The sequence below is a fragment of the Amphiura filiformis genome, chromosome 15, assembly GCF_039555335.1.
Source record: "Amphiura filiformis chromosome 15, Afil_fr2py, whole genome shotgun sequence".
NCBI lineage: Eukaryota > Metazoa > Echinodermata > Ophiuroidea > Amphilepidida > Amphiuridae > Amphiura > Amphiura filiformis.
In genome coordinates, this window is record NC_092642.1 from 39,129,761 (window position 1) to 39,147,046 (window position 17,286).

The following is a 17,286-nucleotide window of genomic DNA, read 5'->3' on the forward strand; positions in this document are numbered from 1 at the left end:
CACTCTGTGAGTCACATATTCTTTGCTCCCTTTTCAACCAATCTGTCATTCATACACCACCTGTCCAGCAGTCAGTCAGATTAAGTGCCAATATTCAATTAAGCGATATGTGTGGCACCAAACAATTATCATATTCAACCTAATTAGTATCCTGGGTGTTTAAGTATGTCATCTGATGGATATATTTTGAAAGTCAGCCAGAAATTTTTTATATGCATGTTGCTCAAGAAAATAATACACATAGAACAAATGCCACAGCTATTGTAACTCTATGCAGAGATGCTTTTGCTGTGATGCAATTCGCATTTTTTACCCTTTTTCATGCTAAAAGTGCATTGAAAGAGGGCACTTAAACAGTTGAGGGTTGAGAACCAGACAGCCTTAATAAACTCACAAAGGAATCATTTGTGAGAGGCAAGTTAGAAAGGTTCACTGGAGGCGCTAATTTGGGGAGGGCACTAATTACATTGAATATGGTAGCCTAGTTTCCAGACCTGACTGACGATGATATCCTTACAGTGGCATTCACTGGTCGGACATCCTGGAACATTGTTGCCCATAGCAACCAGCTCGAGAAAGGGGAACTGCATTGCGCTGCACATGCGCTGCACATGCGCATACACTGGTTTTACAAGGCTATTTCCCTTTGTGACGCCAGCCCGACCAAGAGAATTGTATATACTCCATTCTTTGTTAACAATTATCATGTAAGTCTTGACTCAAGTCCACTTATTTCAAGTGTTTACATGCTGCCAACATCAACTGCTGCTGTAACTTCCAACAATATCCTTTTTGGCCAACCATGATATGCCGAGTATGATGCTGATGATTTTCTAATGCTGCTAAGCATCAGGGTTGCCAAACTCGCAATTTGGAAGCTCAATTGGGCGACTTTTGAAGATTTCCTCCACGACTTTCAACAAATTCCTGTCCCATTATGAAAAAAAATCCGACAACTTTTCAATATTGGCTCCAGTGACTTCCGGTAGTTTCCTGTCTCATAACAACTGATGATTAAGAGAAAAATTGGGCAATTCGGGCTGACATTTTTTGGCAACCCTGGTAAGCATTCCCATCTCCTTTTGGTCAACTCCTGATTGACAACTCCTGATTGACAGTGAGGTCAACCTAGTCAGGTCAACCTTTGACCTTCAGAGACACTTCTTTTAAAAAATATTATTTTGATGTTACATACATTTTGTCTTCCATTATATATATCGTAACAAAAAGTGAGAGGTGATGATGTGCTCCTAAAATAGACGATTAAATGCCACTTTTTCCCATTGTGTTAATATTCACGATATCCATTACTTATATTAAGAATAAATAGGACATCCAGTGAGGAAAAAAATGCATGTAGAAAGCCTCTTGAAGTGAAAAATCTGCATCAATTTGAGTCTCATTTCCTCCCTTTATTCCTCCTCACTTTCACTATCACTGTCCTCGTACCCGGAGAAATCTACGGATCCGAGTTTACCTGTCCCTTGCGCATATTCCACTATGGCAAAGAAACAGAACTCGTATTGGTCGGGTGTCTGTATGCTGAATGCCCTCTGGCCTCGCAGATACGCTTGTACAGTCCTTTGGATTTCTACATTGTTGATGTCTTCCAGACGGGCTAGGCTGATGTCCAGAGTACAAAATGTTCCTGTCGAGTAGAAAATGGAATAGAAGTAGAGTCAGTGACTATATTTACTGGAACAGGGACTGCCTTTTGAGGGGAGCTAGAGCTATCACTCTTCTACAGCTCCTCTTAAGTTGCATTTGCAAGAGTGATTAATAGCTCCTCTTAATAACTCATTAAATTCTTCATGCTTTAATGGCCACAGGTGCAAACAGCTCTTCTAAAGCTCTTCTTGAAGAAACCAGAAGAGCATTTTACAGCTCTTAACCTGATTTTCAAAAGGCAGTCCCTGCTGGAATATAATAGCATTGCTTCAATATATTTGTGTACATCCATATCGAAAGGATGCATGTCGGCTGATACATGTAATTTTTTTTTACATAATAGTTAGGAATAAATACCACTCATATCAAGTGGAGGTCACTTCAAATCATCCCAAAATCACATGGTTTAGGAATACAGAGAACATCCCTACACCATGTGATTTGGGTATGATTTGAAGTGACCTCCACTTGAGATGAGTGGTATTTATTCCTAGCTATTATGTAAAGAGACATGTAGCAGCCAACAAGTTCATCCTTTCGATATGAATGTACACATTAGCGTTCTAATGTTGATACTTCTTATCAATATCATATGCTATCATGTGCCTTACGTGAAGATCTTAGTTCCGGGTCTGCTGTGTTTTATGGGTCACTCATGATTATACCTCGGGACTATTCTTCAAACTTTGATTCTCGAAACTACAGAAAGCCATATATGTTGACAGCTCTGCAGCTGTTTACCTCACTGGAATTAGCCCCAACCATACACAAATCAACTCTTCTAAAAACCTCTGCAAACTACTACAGGCAGAACCCACAAATGACATGTGGTCATGTTTTTTATACTGGGACCCTAAAAAAGGTGGTGCTGTCACATTTTGCTAAATCATTTTGTCTTCTTATTCCTATATTTTTGCTAAAATTCATCATGAACAAATTGTTTTGGTCTTATTTTGAAGATAAATTATTAATCTAATGAATTAATAACAAATACAATTAAATAAATGTATTAATTAATTACTACAGCTTAATTAAGATAATTAGTCAGGGGTGGTGCCGGAAGTGGAGGAGCCGGAAGTGGAGGAGCTCTGTGTAAATCCAATGGGAAGTTGGTGTGCATTAATAAAATTAATGCACTTTGGTGCCTAGTAGAAGTAAAAATGCAGTTGCATAGTTTTATCTTATTTTTTAACTTTCTAACTATAATTGCTTAATAGTTAATCTTAATAAACTTTAGTAATTAAGGATTTAACGAGGTTTTCATTAATGCAATGGAATATGTGTGTCATGCAATCCAATAGAATTCAGGAAGCAGCAATATAGGTTTTCATTAGAGATGGACTTTTAAATTGTTTTATCTTTGAAATATCTATTATCTTTTCAAAGGAGATTATTACATTCAAAGGATTAATCTGATGACATATTGATCTCTGGTTATTGTTAAATAGTTTTTTGATGTAGGCTTGTATATGTATATACCTTTGTACCATTCTTACAAATGACTTCATATTGATTTTTGGAACACCCTTTATGGGAATTAAATATTTAAATGTGATATTATAGCAATTCTTCAAACTATTTTGAATATATTTCCCAAATTCAAAGTGCATTTGATTACAAATGCTACAATTAATGGCACTTTTACATTAAATTAAGCAATTTAAATACCACTTTTTTAACACCCTGTATAACACAATGGGCTTAACAAATACAATGCAAACTATATATTTAATGAAAGGGCTAATTGCGTACATTCCAAATATCAAGTTCATTTTCCAATTTAATATACTATGAAGAAATATTGGAGTGGTAAAGAAATGTTATTTGTTTGGTACTTTTCATTGGAATCACCCTGTATATTTTTTGGCACACCCTGTATATCCATTCAAACTTTACAGATTTGCAATCGTGACAATATATGCTTTCTAAAAATGTATACCTTTACATAGTTTAGGTGAAAACTTTTTGAAATATAATCAGAAATACAAAAAAGGAGTTGATTTTTGACAAATTGCAAGATGTGACACAATTGGGTCCCACCTCAAAAAAACATGACCATGTATAAACCCTTCACTCACTGCACAGGCTCCAGATTTGAAATAAATTCATTTGACTTAACCAAATACTAACCTGTTCTTCCAATGCCAGCACTACAATGCACTAATATAGGAGGCCCCCACGGATGTCCTGTCCACGCTTCACCCATCTGCTCTACAGCGTTGGCTTGATGACGACGAACCTCCTCTCTAAATTCCAACATGGCCGCCGCCGAACGTGGCGTGCCAAAGTCAGGCCAACTTGTAAACTGGAAGTGAGTGACTCGTCTACTTTCTCCTGTCTGTAAATGTGGAAAAAATATTTTTTACCGATTTTTTACTCATACATTTGTTTACAAAGCAAATGAAATCATTATCGTCGTTGGGCAGGAAAACCTCCTATGTGCTTGTGGCCCCTGAACATGTTTAAAACAAAACTGCCAAAAGGTTACATAGGAGGTTTTGCTCTAAACATGTTCAGGGGCCAAGGACACATAGGAGGTTTTTCCTGCCCAGCGACACTATAAAATATCCTATGCAAATTTATCTATCGATCTATAATTTTCCTAAAACTATCAATTTTTAATCTACTCTGCACTGATTAGATTTTCATCTAATCTACTCTGCACTGATTTGACAATAAGTGATTTGAGGTATGTGACCATACACCCGACTCTAAATTAAGAAAAATTAAAAACTCCAAAACACATTTCACATTTGGGTATTCAAGCCACCTATATGAAAGTAACTTTTTTCAGTCCTATCTTTAGATCACAATGGGTTCAGAATTTCTAATGCACTTAAATTTGAATTTTGTTTCCCACGCCTGCTAAAATGTCAAATTTAGTTTCCCACGCCTGCTAAAATGTGAAACCACAAAAAAACATATCTACATTACATTCTAATGATTACCACTACAATCACAAAACCAATTCACAATAACATGGATGTGCCAAAGTGATTGTTTTCTTTTGCTCTATTAAGGAACAAACCAAGATATCAAAAGGATTTTAGGAATGAAACTAGTTTAGTTAAGGAGGGAAGGGGATAAAATGTTGATTGCGCTTTCTTCAATGCTCTTAAAAACATCAACGCCCTTTTGGCTCACTGCTGGTTTCGTTTCAGAAGGCGAAGGAGGAATCAGCTATAAAACAAAACTAGATACGTTTATAGGGCTTCAGCGTTGGTCTGTCTTCTCGACACGTTTTAATATCGCCTATAACTTCTCAATCCAAATGTTCTCAAAGCTCTTGGAAACCATCTTAAAATACTATTCTTTTCACACAATTCTCAAAATTATGCTATTTCCTGCATAAAATTCCTCTGAAATTTGCTACTTTTATCCATGCAAATCACCACAAACCTTTTACTCTTTCCATTCTAAGAAATTTGTCACGTTTTTTTTTTTAAAACGGTGGACCTGTTTCATGAAATTTACGATGTGGCACGCTTTTGTCTCTCCTCCTGAATACGCTTTATTATAGTTTTCAGCAAAGTTCTTCAGTGGTATGCCAAGTTGGCACAGTTTATGGGATAAACACTGAAGTGGGGTTCTGAGTGGCTAATTGAAATACGTCATCATCACATAGGCACCCCATTTGTTTGCCAATCTAGGCATCATCACGTGACCTAGATCTTTTTATGTGATAATCATAAAGAGTAGATGGACACCGCTGAAGGAATTTGCTGACTGAATACTATAGTGACCCAACACCCACCTGGTTATTCTGAATCTGTAGCTCCGTTATCGTGTAGTCTCGACCTCTGTCCACTTTTAAGTTGACGACTGTGATAGGTCCATGGTCTTCGCCCATCTCTGGTTCTACTGGCCAGTACTGACCACACTTTAGTCTGCCTCTTTCTATGGTCCGTGTCGTCATGACAACTACTAGTACCTTCTGCTCCCAAATCATCCGCCAGAAATCTCCGAACGTTTTCGGCAGTGGACCTGCATTTCGAAGCGAAAGTGAAGAAGTTAGTTACAGAATTTGGCTTCTTATATTCTTTTATTAAATTTGCAATCCCATGGTACTCGCTACAGCAGGCGACACTTGAGGGATTTGTGGTTTTATTTTCATTCATTCAGTACACTGCCTGCATTTTGGAAGTGCTCTCAGATTTGGGGTCAAAGGTCACACAAATGATTTCTTTGTTTGTTTGAAAGGTTACTCCGTGTGGAGAAACACTTAAGTCCTGATGGAACTAGGCTGAAGCAAAATGTAGAAAGGCAGTTGCATTCATAAAGTTGTAATTATAACTAGATATACTTTGAATTTTGACTGTGCAACTCTGTATACCTTGTATAAAAGAACAATTTAGATGAAGGAAAACAAACAAACAACAGACAAATTAACCAATATATGACTTTGCATTTCCACAGCTTTGGTGAGAATGGACTCCAATATTGTAAAAATTGTAATGGTTTAAGTTGTATCGCCCCCCTGCATCTCAGGGTAATAGATGGCATGAAGAGTAGGGTCTTCAGATTAACTCTCATTTGCATTGGTTGGGAAGAAATAGCTATTTCTATGCAAGTGTAATACTTTTCACGTACAGTTATTCTTTTAGCATGAGGGAAATATATTAATTTGTTATTGTTGCAATTGCCCAATCCTGCCCTATATTTGCTATTCAATTATTACACATTTTCAGATTGATAATTTTGCAGCTGGAACTCCATTTGAGAAATTTCCTCCAGGCTTTGCAGTTTTCCAAAAGTGGGGCATTAATTAGATGTCTTTTTTACAATAATTCCCATTGTGAGTACCACCTGGCAGTGCTGTGTGTGGTGCTCTAAACAAAAAAGGAATTTCTACACCTACTGTGCACACTGACACTGTCGATAACAATGCCCACAACATGGATATTGTGAATTGGCGATCTCTTGTTAAAAAAAAAACACCTGGATAAAGCATGGTATCTTGACAGCATTTATGGAACAAGTTTTGTTGGAAAAAAATGATAGTGGGGGAATTTATTAGATGGGGGTGGTAATTAGAATAGATGCTTGGGAACAGATGTTATACAAGTATTCCACTTAAACAATATAGAACACTTTTTGTCAAAGCCACACTTTTTACCCTAGATGTTACCATCGCCTACACATTACAGATGTTATAAATTTACTCCCAAATAAAAATAAAAACTACAAAAGAATCACCATAATAGGAGGTAACACATAAATGTATCTATCGATTCATCTTTTCAGATCATAAAACAAAAAAGCCGCATGACGCATATGCTAAATTGGATTACGCCACTTTTCTCCGTTTCTGAGAATTCAAACTTTTTCAAAAATGCAATGCAAAGCCCTTATCACCACAATCACCTCAACATGCTCATCTATAAGGGCACAGTTCAGTAACCTCAATACATTTGCACATTCATTGAATGACCTGTTTGGGTACAATAACTCATACTCTGTAACTGGAGGGCAAATTTTACACTATGATTGTTTAATTGGTGTTATTGAACTATGCCTTTAGGATGAGGTAATTGTGGTCCATAGCGCTGGCTTCGATACACTGATAATGGTACAGCACCTAAATATAACACATTGGCTTTTCCATCTGAAACCATACACCCCCTATGGAAGACATGACCTTAATCTCCCACACAGGGAGTGTGAATTTCAAACAGGGTTATCTAAATGAGCAACTCCATTTAAAATCTACATCTGCTGTGTGGGAGATTAAGTGGGAGATTAAGGTAATCTCTTCCATTGGGGGTGTATGAATTTCAAATGGAACAGCGATTGTTTGCGCAATACAATGTCCAATTTTAAAATCGGCAGTATTGCATCAAAAATAACACATTATTTACACAATATATTTACACAATGCAATATGAAACTTTCAGAAGGTTTCAAATCAGCATCCGGACTTCCCAGAACGTCGCCCGTGGCAACGGATATTGCAGTTTGTACCAGACTGTAGTCATTAAAAAATATCATCAATGCATCAATTATATTGCTATTTGCTTTCCTCTGTGGAAACTACTGGGAATAATTAATATCTATGCATCTAAAAATATTGAAAAAAAATCATTAAACAATTTTTAACTTCATCATAATCCATATGTGTCGTAAGTCGAGTTAGAAAAATCTGCAATGGCATGAAAAAAAACCCATCTCCATCCAATATGCTTGGTCAAGTTCAATGGTGGTTAATGGGGAGGTACTTAGTTCAAAGGGGTCTCTCTTTTGGGCCTCTTGCCTAGCGAATTTTCTAGACGAATTTGGTATAAAATTATAAATGGGTCACTTTTTAATTTTTCTTAAATTTGGTGCACACACGATCGCTAATGGCATCGGTAGTTGGCGAAAGTCTGATCGTAAACCAAAACCAAAAGTCAACATTCCTAAGTTCATAGATTGTCAATTCAGCGTAAGTTTCAAGCTATACCTATAATAAATGCCCCCTTTTGGAAAATGCAAGGATATAGTAGTTGGGGCCCAACTGTTTCGAAAAATGTGAAATTTTGTAAAATGTGTGAAATTTTTGTAAAACATTCACAAAATTGTATTAAATTTGGCTAAAAATTTAGGTGTGGGGTATAAAAATGGGTGCCAATGTTTTTGGGAAAATTTGTATACGTAATAAATATGAGCCCACTTCAGATTCTCAGAGGTACATTCCTACCAACACAAAACTTGGTGGTTGCTAGCTCATCATTGGGTGGGGAGTAATAATTGAATGATTGTCACAAAGACTTGATCCTCCCATCCACAGAATTTATTTAGACGGAAATTTTGCTCACCCCAATAAGAAATATTCTGGAAATTGTGGGTAATATTGCTATCTTTGTGGAAATGTTAACCCTCTTGTGGTGACAACTCCAGATGACAATCCCAAATTTTCTTCAGAAATTCAGAATTGTACATTTTCATGACTATATTTGGCATCAGCATGAAAAATGCATTCAATGAGCGCAAGCAAGCCCAGCATTGGTTTAGTGGTTCTTGACATAGCTCTTGATATTTTGAAAAAATATCTCAAAACTTGTACTTTATATGTTGAAGCCTATGGCTAGCACGCAGAGCATTAACTCGTACAGTATATTCCCAGGGTCTTTCAAAGCATCTAATGCACAAGCCTCACAGGGACTAATCTATGCATTGGCTAAGTATACTCATTTGGCAAAAGTATATTGATTTGTGTAATTTATCAATTAAAAAAGTAATACGCCATATTTGACATTTGTCCTACACCACACAAGGGGAAAACATAATTTTACTACTTTTAACACTATATAATTTGGAAACCCCAAGCAATACGCATCTACATACAAGAAAAATTAATAATACAACATGAACCGGTTCAAAAAGATTGCAATTACACATTTGTGATAGACTCCACATATTTGACATATTTTTCTACTAAAACACAGGACGCTTACCCTGAGCAGCAATGAAGGCGTTCTTCTGCTTGTAACCGTCCATGTAGTTTGCATTGATATAGTCCGAATCGGATCCCCATTGGTAGGCTGAAGTCGCACTCGCGAGTGTCGTAGCACAGTACATCTGCGTAACGATTCTTCGGTAGATTGAACTTGTGTCTGAATGAAAATGTTTATCATACATGCAAAATAGTATGAATGAGATGAGTGTCGAAAGAATGCACAAATTAATTCCGGTTGATTGGAAAGCTGGTTTTGATTCCGCTTCATTCTCTTGGGAATATTAGAATTTAATGAATATATTTTTATAAACATTATCTTTTTAGCCTTAGGTACATTTGTCATTCATAATTAACAATAGTTTGTATGTCCTCATGATAATGGTCAAGAGTTGTTCCTAACCAGCCATAATGGTCGTCAGAAGCAGCAAAAATGAGAATTTAATCATGAAATAAAATAAATGAATAAACCTCTAATTAATGTACAGAAAACTGCAGGCAACTCTATAAATATCTTGCTTACCTCCGAGTTCAATAAAACATTCTTGACAGCTGTAATTATCATAGCATCTATCAAAGGCATTCATTTCCCGTCCCAGATGCACTTGTCTGTCCAAAATGACAGGTGGACAGGTGCACATTTTTGGAAATATTGAATGTTTTTGGTCCTTATTTCCAAAAATGTTGTCAAATGTTAAAATTTGCTTTTTTTTTTGCCAGTTAGGTCCAACTAAAGGATTTTGATTGGGCTATGTTTATTTGGCAAAACAGGCTATTTTTTAATCCTAAAAAAGTGCTGTATTTTTCTGAAATCAGCAGTTAATCATGTGCCCCATACATAGCATTGTGTTGATTCACTTGTCTGTGTGACTACTGATTCCACTATTTTACACAACTGCGTTGAATTTGAATCAGCATGCTAAATACCACACTGAAAATATTCATCATATTTGGCATAATACCAAATAGCGATTAACCCTGATACAATAGTTGAGACATGGCTCAATCAAAATTCATAAGCTCATGAATATACGCGATATGTTTAATCCAATCACAGATAATAACTTTTAAATATGCGGGCGCAAATACCAGTTATTGAAAAAGTATAATGACTGCGACTCATGACATAGCTAAAGTACGCTTTACATTGAATGAGTTGCATAACGTGCTACGCGTTCGAACAATTGACACGGAAGCTGACCGCCATATTTGGACACCACATGATTGCACGCTAGTGTGAGTGGTCGCTAGCGGTATTCCCAAATCGGCTATTCAATTTTTACAGGGACAAAAAAGATACAGTTAAAGTTGTATTTTGTTTTCAAATTTTAAAGAAAATGTGACGTAAATTGAGTTAAAAAAGCAAAAAGTGACTGTTTTGAATGAGGTTAATGACTTTGTATCAGTTAATTTTTGAGTATTGTTGAATATCTAAACATTGTGCTTTGGACCTCGGAATATCCCTCGGTTCTAAAGCACAATGTTTAGATATTTCACAATACCCTCAAAACAACTGATGCACAAAAGTACACATACATGTAGTACACAAGGATCCACAACATGCTCATCTACCAGGGGCACAGTTCTTTAACCCCAATACATTTGTACATTCATGAAATGACCTTTGAAAATTTAGGTACTATAACTCATACGCTGCAACTTGAGGTCAAATTTTGCGCTATGATTGTTTAATTGAGGTTATTGAACTATGCCACTGGGATGAAGCCATTGTGGTCCATAGTGGTAGCTTACCTTGATGCGTTAAAACTACTGGCAGGAGGCTCGGCTCTGATCATAGCATACTGTTTATAAACACCACTCTGTCTCATATGTAATATATGTGCTACAAGTTGTTCCATAGTCATTCCTGGTTCAGGCATATGTATTGATTCCTCATAATCATCCCACGAGGGCGGTCTATCAGGGATGGGCGGTCTTGAACCCCTCAATGGCGGCTTAGGGGGAGGTTCTAATGGTACATCAAAATCGTCTGCCGTCGTTATCAGTTTCTCATTGACCGCCTCAATTTCATGTTTTTCTCTCATGTCCCTTTGCACCTTCTCCTCTTCGTCGTCACTCGCGCACCGTCCTTTCACTACGGTCTTACTCCGTCCATTCATTTCCTCCGGTGACTGTTTCCTTTTACCCGTACCCGATGAGAACGATTCGTCAGAATCATAGTCCTTACAGTCGGCAAACTCATTCTGAATCTGTTGCACTAGCGTGTGGATTTCGGTGGCTGGACTCGATGTGGCCGAGTTCTCCGGTGTGCCCAGTTGACTACCTATGTCGACTTTGAAGCCTACCTCGCTTTCGTGCTTCGTTGTCTCTCGTGCCGATGATTACGTGGTGTAAGTTACAGTTTTTGACATTGAGGAGAAGAGTGTCACTGCTTTCTGATTTGCTTCTTGTGCATCCAAACTGTCGACAAATGCATCACCTAAGTCAGAGTTCCTGTTTTTGTCTCCCGCTTCATTAATGCAAGAATTGAGCCAATCTAAATGTGTGTTTTCTAACGTTCCACCCAACTCTTTCGGGAGGGCTGTCACTGGAAGATATCGACTTAATCGCTCTGCACTCACTAACGTCACCTATGGCACAAATGCAAAACAAAACAAACATTAGCTCTAGAGAATTACTTTGAAACATGTTATTTGTAATTACATTTATAACATACACTGTACATTTTAAAAGAATACTGAAATCCAGATTTATCCCGAAAACTTACACCGCTGATTAATTGATTAATCAAGCAAGCAGGCAAGCGAGCAATTCATCCAAGTGAATAATCAATAAACAATCATGGAAGTGAAACTAATTAATCAATTAAAACAACAACAACAAACAAACAAAATGTCTTTCTTTTAGTTAACTATAAGTCAATTTGCACAGCACTACTTGACCTTTTTTGTGCAAGAACTCAAAACTGATATCTTAACATACCAAATGTATTAGCCCTGGAGAATTTTATCTTCTATCTTTCACAACAGAAACCATTTTTAATCAATCTCATGAAATATTTGAGTTGGTTTCATGTCACAATCCAGAGATGTATTTCTTTACTTTCCAAATTGGAGATCAGATAACATGCAAAATGCTTTTACAAGCAGAAAAAGAAAAGAGAAACAGAAGAAAGGCCTGAACAAAATTTGTGAAAATCAATCTTTTTCACTTTTTAGAGAAAAAGAAAATCACCAGATTTTAAATCTCTGCAAACTGCTGTTCATGCACGAACATATTCCAGAAGCCTCCATTTTTTCAATTTGCTGTACATGTCACTGCTATTTAAACATGTATAAAAAATGTCGATCAGATTTGTACAAATTCCCCATCAAATGTCTCTTCATGCCCTTGGCATACAGCACACGTCATATGCACTTATACATGTACATTTATTTTCAACACAAATCACAGATCTGCAAATAGCAATTTACCAACAGTACAGTTTATTCCTCTGCGTCGAAAAAAATTAAATTCCTTCCCAACATCGTTATTTCAATCTCTCTCTTAACGCGCTAATGATACCGAGAAACTCAAATTAACATCATCTAGCATCACATTTATTCCCCGTAACTGTGTACCGCTTCTCACTGACGTAAGCAATATTTCCTCCTCTTTACGTCACCACGACTACATACATCTTACTTACCTGGTCTTGAGGCAAAGATTCTGCCGTTATCATTGTAATACGTACTTGTCTATAACATGTACACAGCAATAGGAAACACTAAACCACAACAATACTAGTGTATTTTCTACACAAAATAAAAACACCTGTGCTCCTAAACCAACCTATAACACATTGAATTGATCAACCTACTGCGTGCGCTGAAGTAAAATTCCACACTGACTGACTGCGATGATAAATAAACTGATTGATTCGCTGGTTACTGCGGTGATGCTAAACTCAGCATTTTCCCCCTACCATTAGTGCATGCGCCACAATGTTAATTATAAACCTACGTAGAATTTCTTGGAATCGACACTCACAGCTGGCCGTGAAGCCGGTACATGTGACCTGTGTGTACATACAGCCAGGCTGCAGCAGTTGTAGTACATGCACTATAGCTCTGCTACTAGACTTGTTATATTGATTGCACTGACTGTATTAATAGCTTCCCTGAACTCTGTAATTTTATTTTCTTCCCCTTTTAATTAATTCATTTTGTTATTCATTAACCTTTCAAGTTTAAGGTCACATTCTCCAGAGGAAGTCTTTCTGACAGCTTTTGACATTTTTTAGTTGATTTTGTGTTTTTTAAATTTTTTTATCAAGAACCACAAGACCTGTTGAACCAAAAGTGAAAATATTTAAATTCCTCGGAATCTCTACATTAACCCCATGAGAACTACCTGCCGATTGGCCAAAATGAATATTGTGTCCAATTTTGAACCAATCAAGGAGGGTATTAATAAGATCATCTGCAAATGCAAGTTTGACCATAAATAATTTAAAGCCTAGTCATAATTGGCAATTGAAATAAGCATTTCAAGTTATCAACCAATCAGAAATGCTGTTAGATGACCAGTATAGTGAGGGTTAAGATCCAAATGCTCTTTTTTGCTTGTCTACTGTGACATTTGAAAAAAATCCATACGTATTTTTTTTCTAATTTGACAAGACCATTTCAAATCTCTTTAATGCTCTACATGCTAGTCAACAGCTTCAACATCAAGTTTTGAGATATTCTCTCAAAATATCAAGAGCTATCTAAAGAACCACTGAACCAATACTAGGCACGTTTGTACTCATTTTAATGCATTTTTCATGCTGATTCCAAACATGGTCATTTTGATAAATTTACACAAAAAAATTAAATTTTTTCATTTGCAGTTGGCACCCACATGGAGAGGGTTAAATTCCTCAGAATCTCTACATTAAGATTCAAATGCTCATTTCTGATCCGATAAAACCATTTTAAAGTACTGTTACATGCACAGAATTGCTACATAACCTGCTTACAACTGTGAAAACAAAGCGGTGTTGCAACTGTGAGAAATTAAAAGTGTTATGAAACAAATTTAATCAGCGTGATCAATATGGTGGGACAGATGTGCCAACTAATTGCATTCAATCAAAATTTTCTCGAAATGCGGTTTTATTTCATGGAAAATAATGACTATTTGTTGCAATCATCATCAAAAAAATGTGAAATGAATGAGTAATTTAGAATGTTCAGCTGCACATTAAAAACAGATAATAGTCCATTAATTTTTCATTTAGAAAATGAACAATGAATAATTTTCCACTCAATTGGACAGCTTTGTTAAGGGCGTTGTGGCAAATTTGCTGACAACAGAAAAATAATCATGGTGAAAGGTTCGACTGTTACAGCCAGGATATTGGGAACATTTTAAAGGGGTGCAAAAATAGTCTCATCCCCCATTTGGGTATCAGAAGACACTCAAGAGAGCTCACATTGGGCTATTCCATTAAAAATCCACACTAAACCCCTGTGGAAGATTTTGGAAATATCTTGCTTCGTTGATTATTGGTGAAAACAATAGCATAAATCAGAGTTTTGAATACAGTATGTATAATAAAGGTTATACAGTACATGTATGTAGTTCCGCTTACTTTATCCGACTAGAGCCAATTTTAAATTAAAATTTGGTTCATTCCAGAAATATCCACAAACAAGCCACGTGACCAGCTCATCTGCTGCATGTTTGTATTTTCTAAAAAAAGTAGATTAACTTGTCAAGTTGGAATGGCTTTCAAATGGGCTCCGGGAGAATTTACAAGAATCGTTGATGAATAATTTAGATGAAAATCGCAAGGAAGATGAGTTTTGTGCCATTGTTTCATCTTCAAGGAACATTTAAGACTCAATGGACCAAGTTGGATGAAGAATTCACAAGAAAGAACATTAAAATAACTCTTACTAAGGAAAAAAACCTAATTTCTAAGAAAATATATTTTTAGCTATCAGTATGTTCCACAGCAGTTGATTCACGACAATCTTCACATCCTTGAGAACAATGAAATTGCAAAGAATTCCACTGTAAATTTAGCTTGATTATGGAAATGGTTTCATAAACAGCGTTTGAAATAGTGCTGGTACGCGGGCCATTGACCTGTAACTAGAGTAACTTTTTAGCCTGGCCAGTAACTTTCCTGACTAGCCACTTTCAAATGGGTTCCAGGAGAATTTACAAGAGTTGTTGATGAATAATTTAGATGAAAATTGGAAGGAACTTCATGGAAGATGAGTTTTGAGCCATTGTTTCATATTCAAGGAACATTTAAGTCTCAATGGACCAAGCTGGATGAAGAATTCACTTGAAAGAGCATTAAAATAACTCTTATGAAGGAAAAAAAAAACAAATTTCTAAGAAAATATATTTTTAGCTATCAAATACCCATTTATATCAGTATGTTCCACAGTCAGTTGATTCACGACAATCTTCACATCGTTGCGAATGATGAAATACCAAAGAATTCCACAGTAAATGTAGCTTGATTGTGGAAACGGTTTCACAAACAGTGTTTGAAATAGCGCTGGTACGCGGGCCATTGACCTGTAACTTTTTAGCTTGGCCGTTAACTTTCCTGACTAGCCACTTTCAAAGCACCGGGAGAATTTACAAGAATTCTTGATGAATAATCTAGATGAAAATTGGAAGTTTTTGTCATTGTTTCGTCTTCAAGGAACATTTAAGACTTAATGGACCAAGTTGGATGAAAAATTCATTTGAAAAAACATTAAAATAACTCTTATTCAAAGGAAAAAAAAATTCTAAGAAAATATATATTAACAGTATGTTACTGAGCAGATGATTCTTCACCATGAAATACCAAAGAATTCCAAAACAAATTTAGCTTGATTACATGTATGTAAATGGTTTCAGCACAATCCATATTGATGAGGTTAAGGACAAGGAGGAGGAAGAGGAGGAGGAGGAAGAGGAGGAGGAGGTGAAGGTTGAGGATTTACTATGCAGATGATAATGATGCTGATGATGAGGAGGAGAGGAATGTGAGGATGATGAGGACCAGATTCAGGAGGATGAAGAGGAGATAGAGGACAAGGAGGAGGAGAATGAAGAGGAGATAGAGGACAAGGAGGAGGAGAACAAGGAGGAGGAGCAGGACAATGAGGGTGATGATGATGATGATGATGATGATGATGATGATGATGATGATGATGATGATGATGATGATGATGATGATGAGGAGGAGGAGGAGGAGGAGGAGGAGGAGGAGAGGAGGAGCAGGAGGAGGAAACTAGGATAACTGTGAGGAGGAGGAAGAGGAGGAGATGGAGGAGGAGGAGAATAACTGTGATGTACATGTAACAACTGGAATAACTGTGAGAATAACATGTAACTGTGATGATAACAATAATGAATTGTGATAAGGAAGAAGTTGTACAGAAGTAAGATCCAGGGCTTGTCAGGGCTGTGACACTCGTATTCAATCCCTGTATAAAAAGTGAAGTCACTTCACGGCAGTTTGATTGACATTGATTGACGGTTACTATGCCGGTTGCTATGCAATCCAGTGCGCAGCCTAAAACTTACGTGCTTGTGAACGCTATGATGCGCGTTTGGTCAAAAGGACTTATCCTGTATTTGATTGACAGTTGCTAGGGCATTTGAGTGCGCAAAATTTGATTGGCTAATCGTCAGGTTAAAATCTCCTCAATCTTGAACGACTGTCGAGGAAGTCTATTTCGAGCTATTTTTCCAAGATGGCGCCCATCGACTGCCAATTATTCGGACCCTTTCCGGCAAAAATACAGCTTATTTAGCCAGTCTCGTCATGGGGTCCTCGGTTATAATATTTTCCTACCATATTGAGCTAACTCCTCAGCTATTTGGTTTTTCACGATATGATAGTAATGGAAAGATTCGACCAAATGTTCGCCGTTTTCGCCATTTAATTTTTTTTTGAAACGATGACGTAAACATGCAGCAACTCTTCCACAGATAATACACTCCTACACAGCCATGGACCATGCCATCACATGCATGAAGGCGCATAGGCTGAATGACTGACTTCGTTTGCGCAAACGAGTGGCTTATCCTATAGTATATTAGTACTCGAGAATCCTTGGGCTTGTTCTAACAAAACTTCTGACTGTGCATGTGCACATCAAACAGATGTCGAGGCAGAACAAGCCAGAAAGTGGTTCTGAATGGCTATGGTTTTAACCGCACATGTAAACTTTTGAAACCCCCTT

At 36.9% G+C, this 17,286-nt stretch overlaps 1 protein-coding gene across 1 annotated transcript in view; it reads right to left on the reverse strand.

Moving 5' to 3' along the window:
• Positions 1–627: 627 nt before the first annotated feature.
• The window catches only part of LOC140171610 (tyrosine-protein phosphatase non-receptor type 9-like), an 88,396-nt gene continuing 71,737 nt past the window's right edge, over positions 628–17,286 (reverse strand). Inside the window, 7 exon segments of the mRNA XM_072194895.1 lie at positions 628–1,648; positions 3,799–4,006; positions 5,423–5,652; positions 9,102–9,170; positions 9,173–9,208; positions 9,211–9,260; positions 10,853–11,691. Of these exon segments, the coding sequence (XP_072050996.1) occupies positions 1,413–1,648; positions 3,799–4,006; positions 5,423–5,652; positions 9,102–9,170; positions 9,173–9,208; positions 9,211–9,260; positions 10,853–11,691 (1,668 nt within the window). The 3' untranslated portion in view covers positions 628–1,412.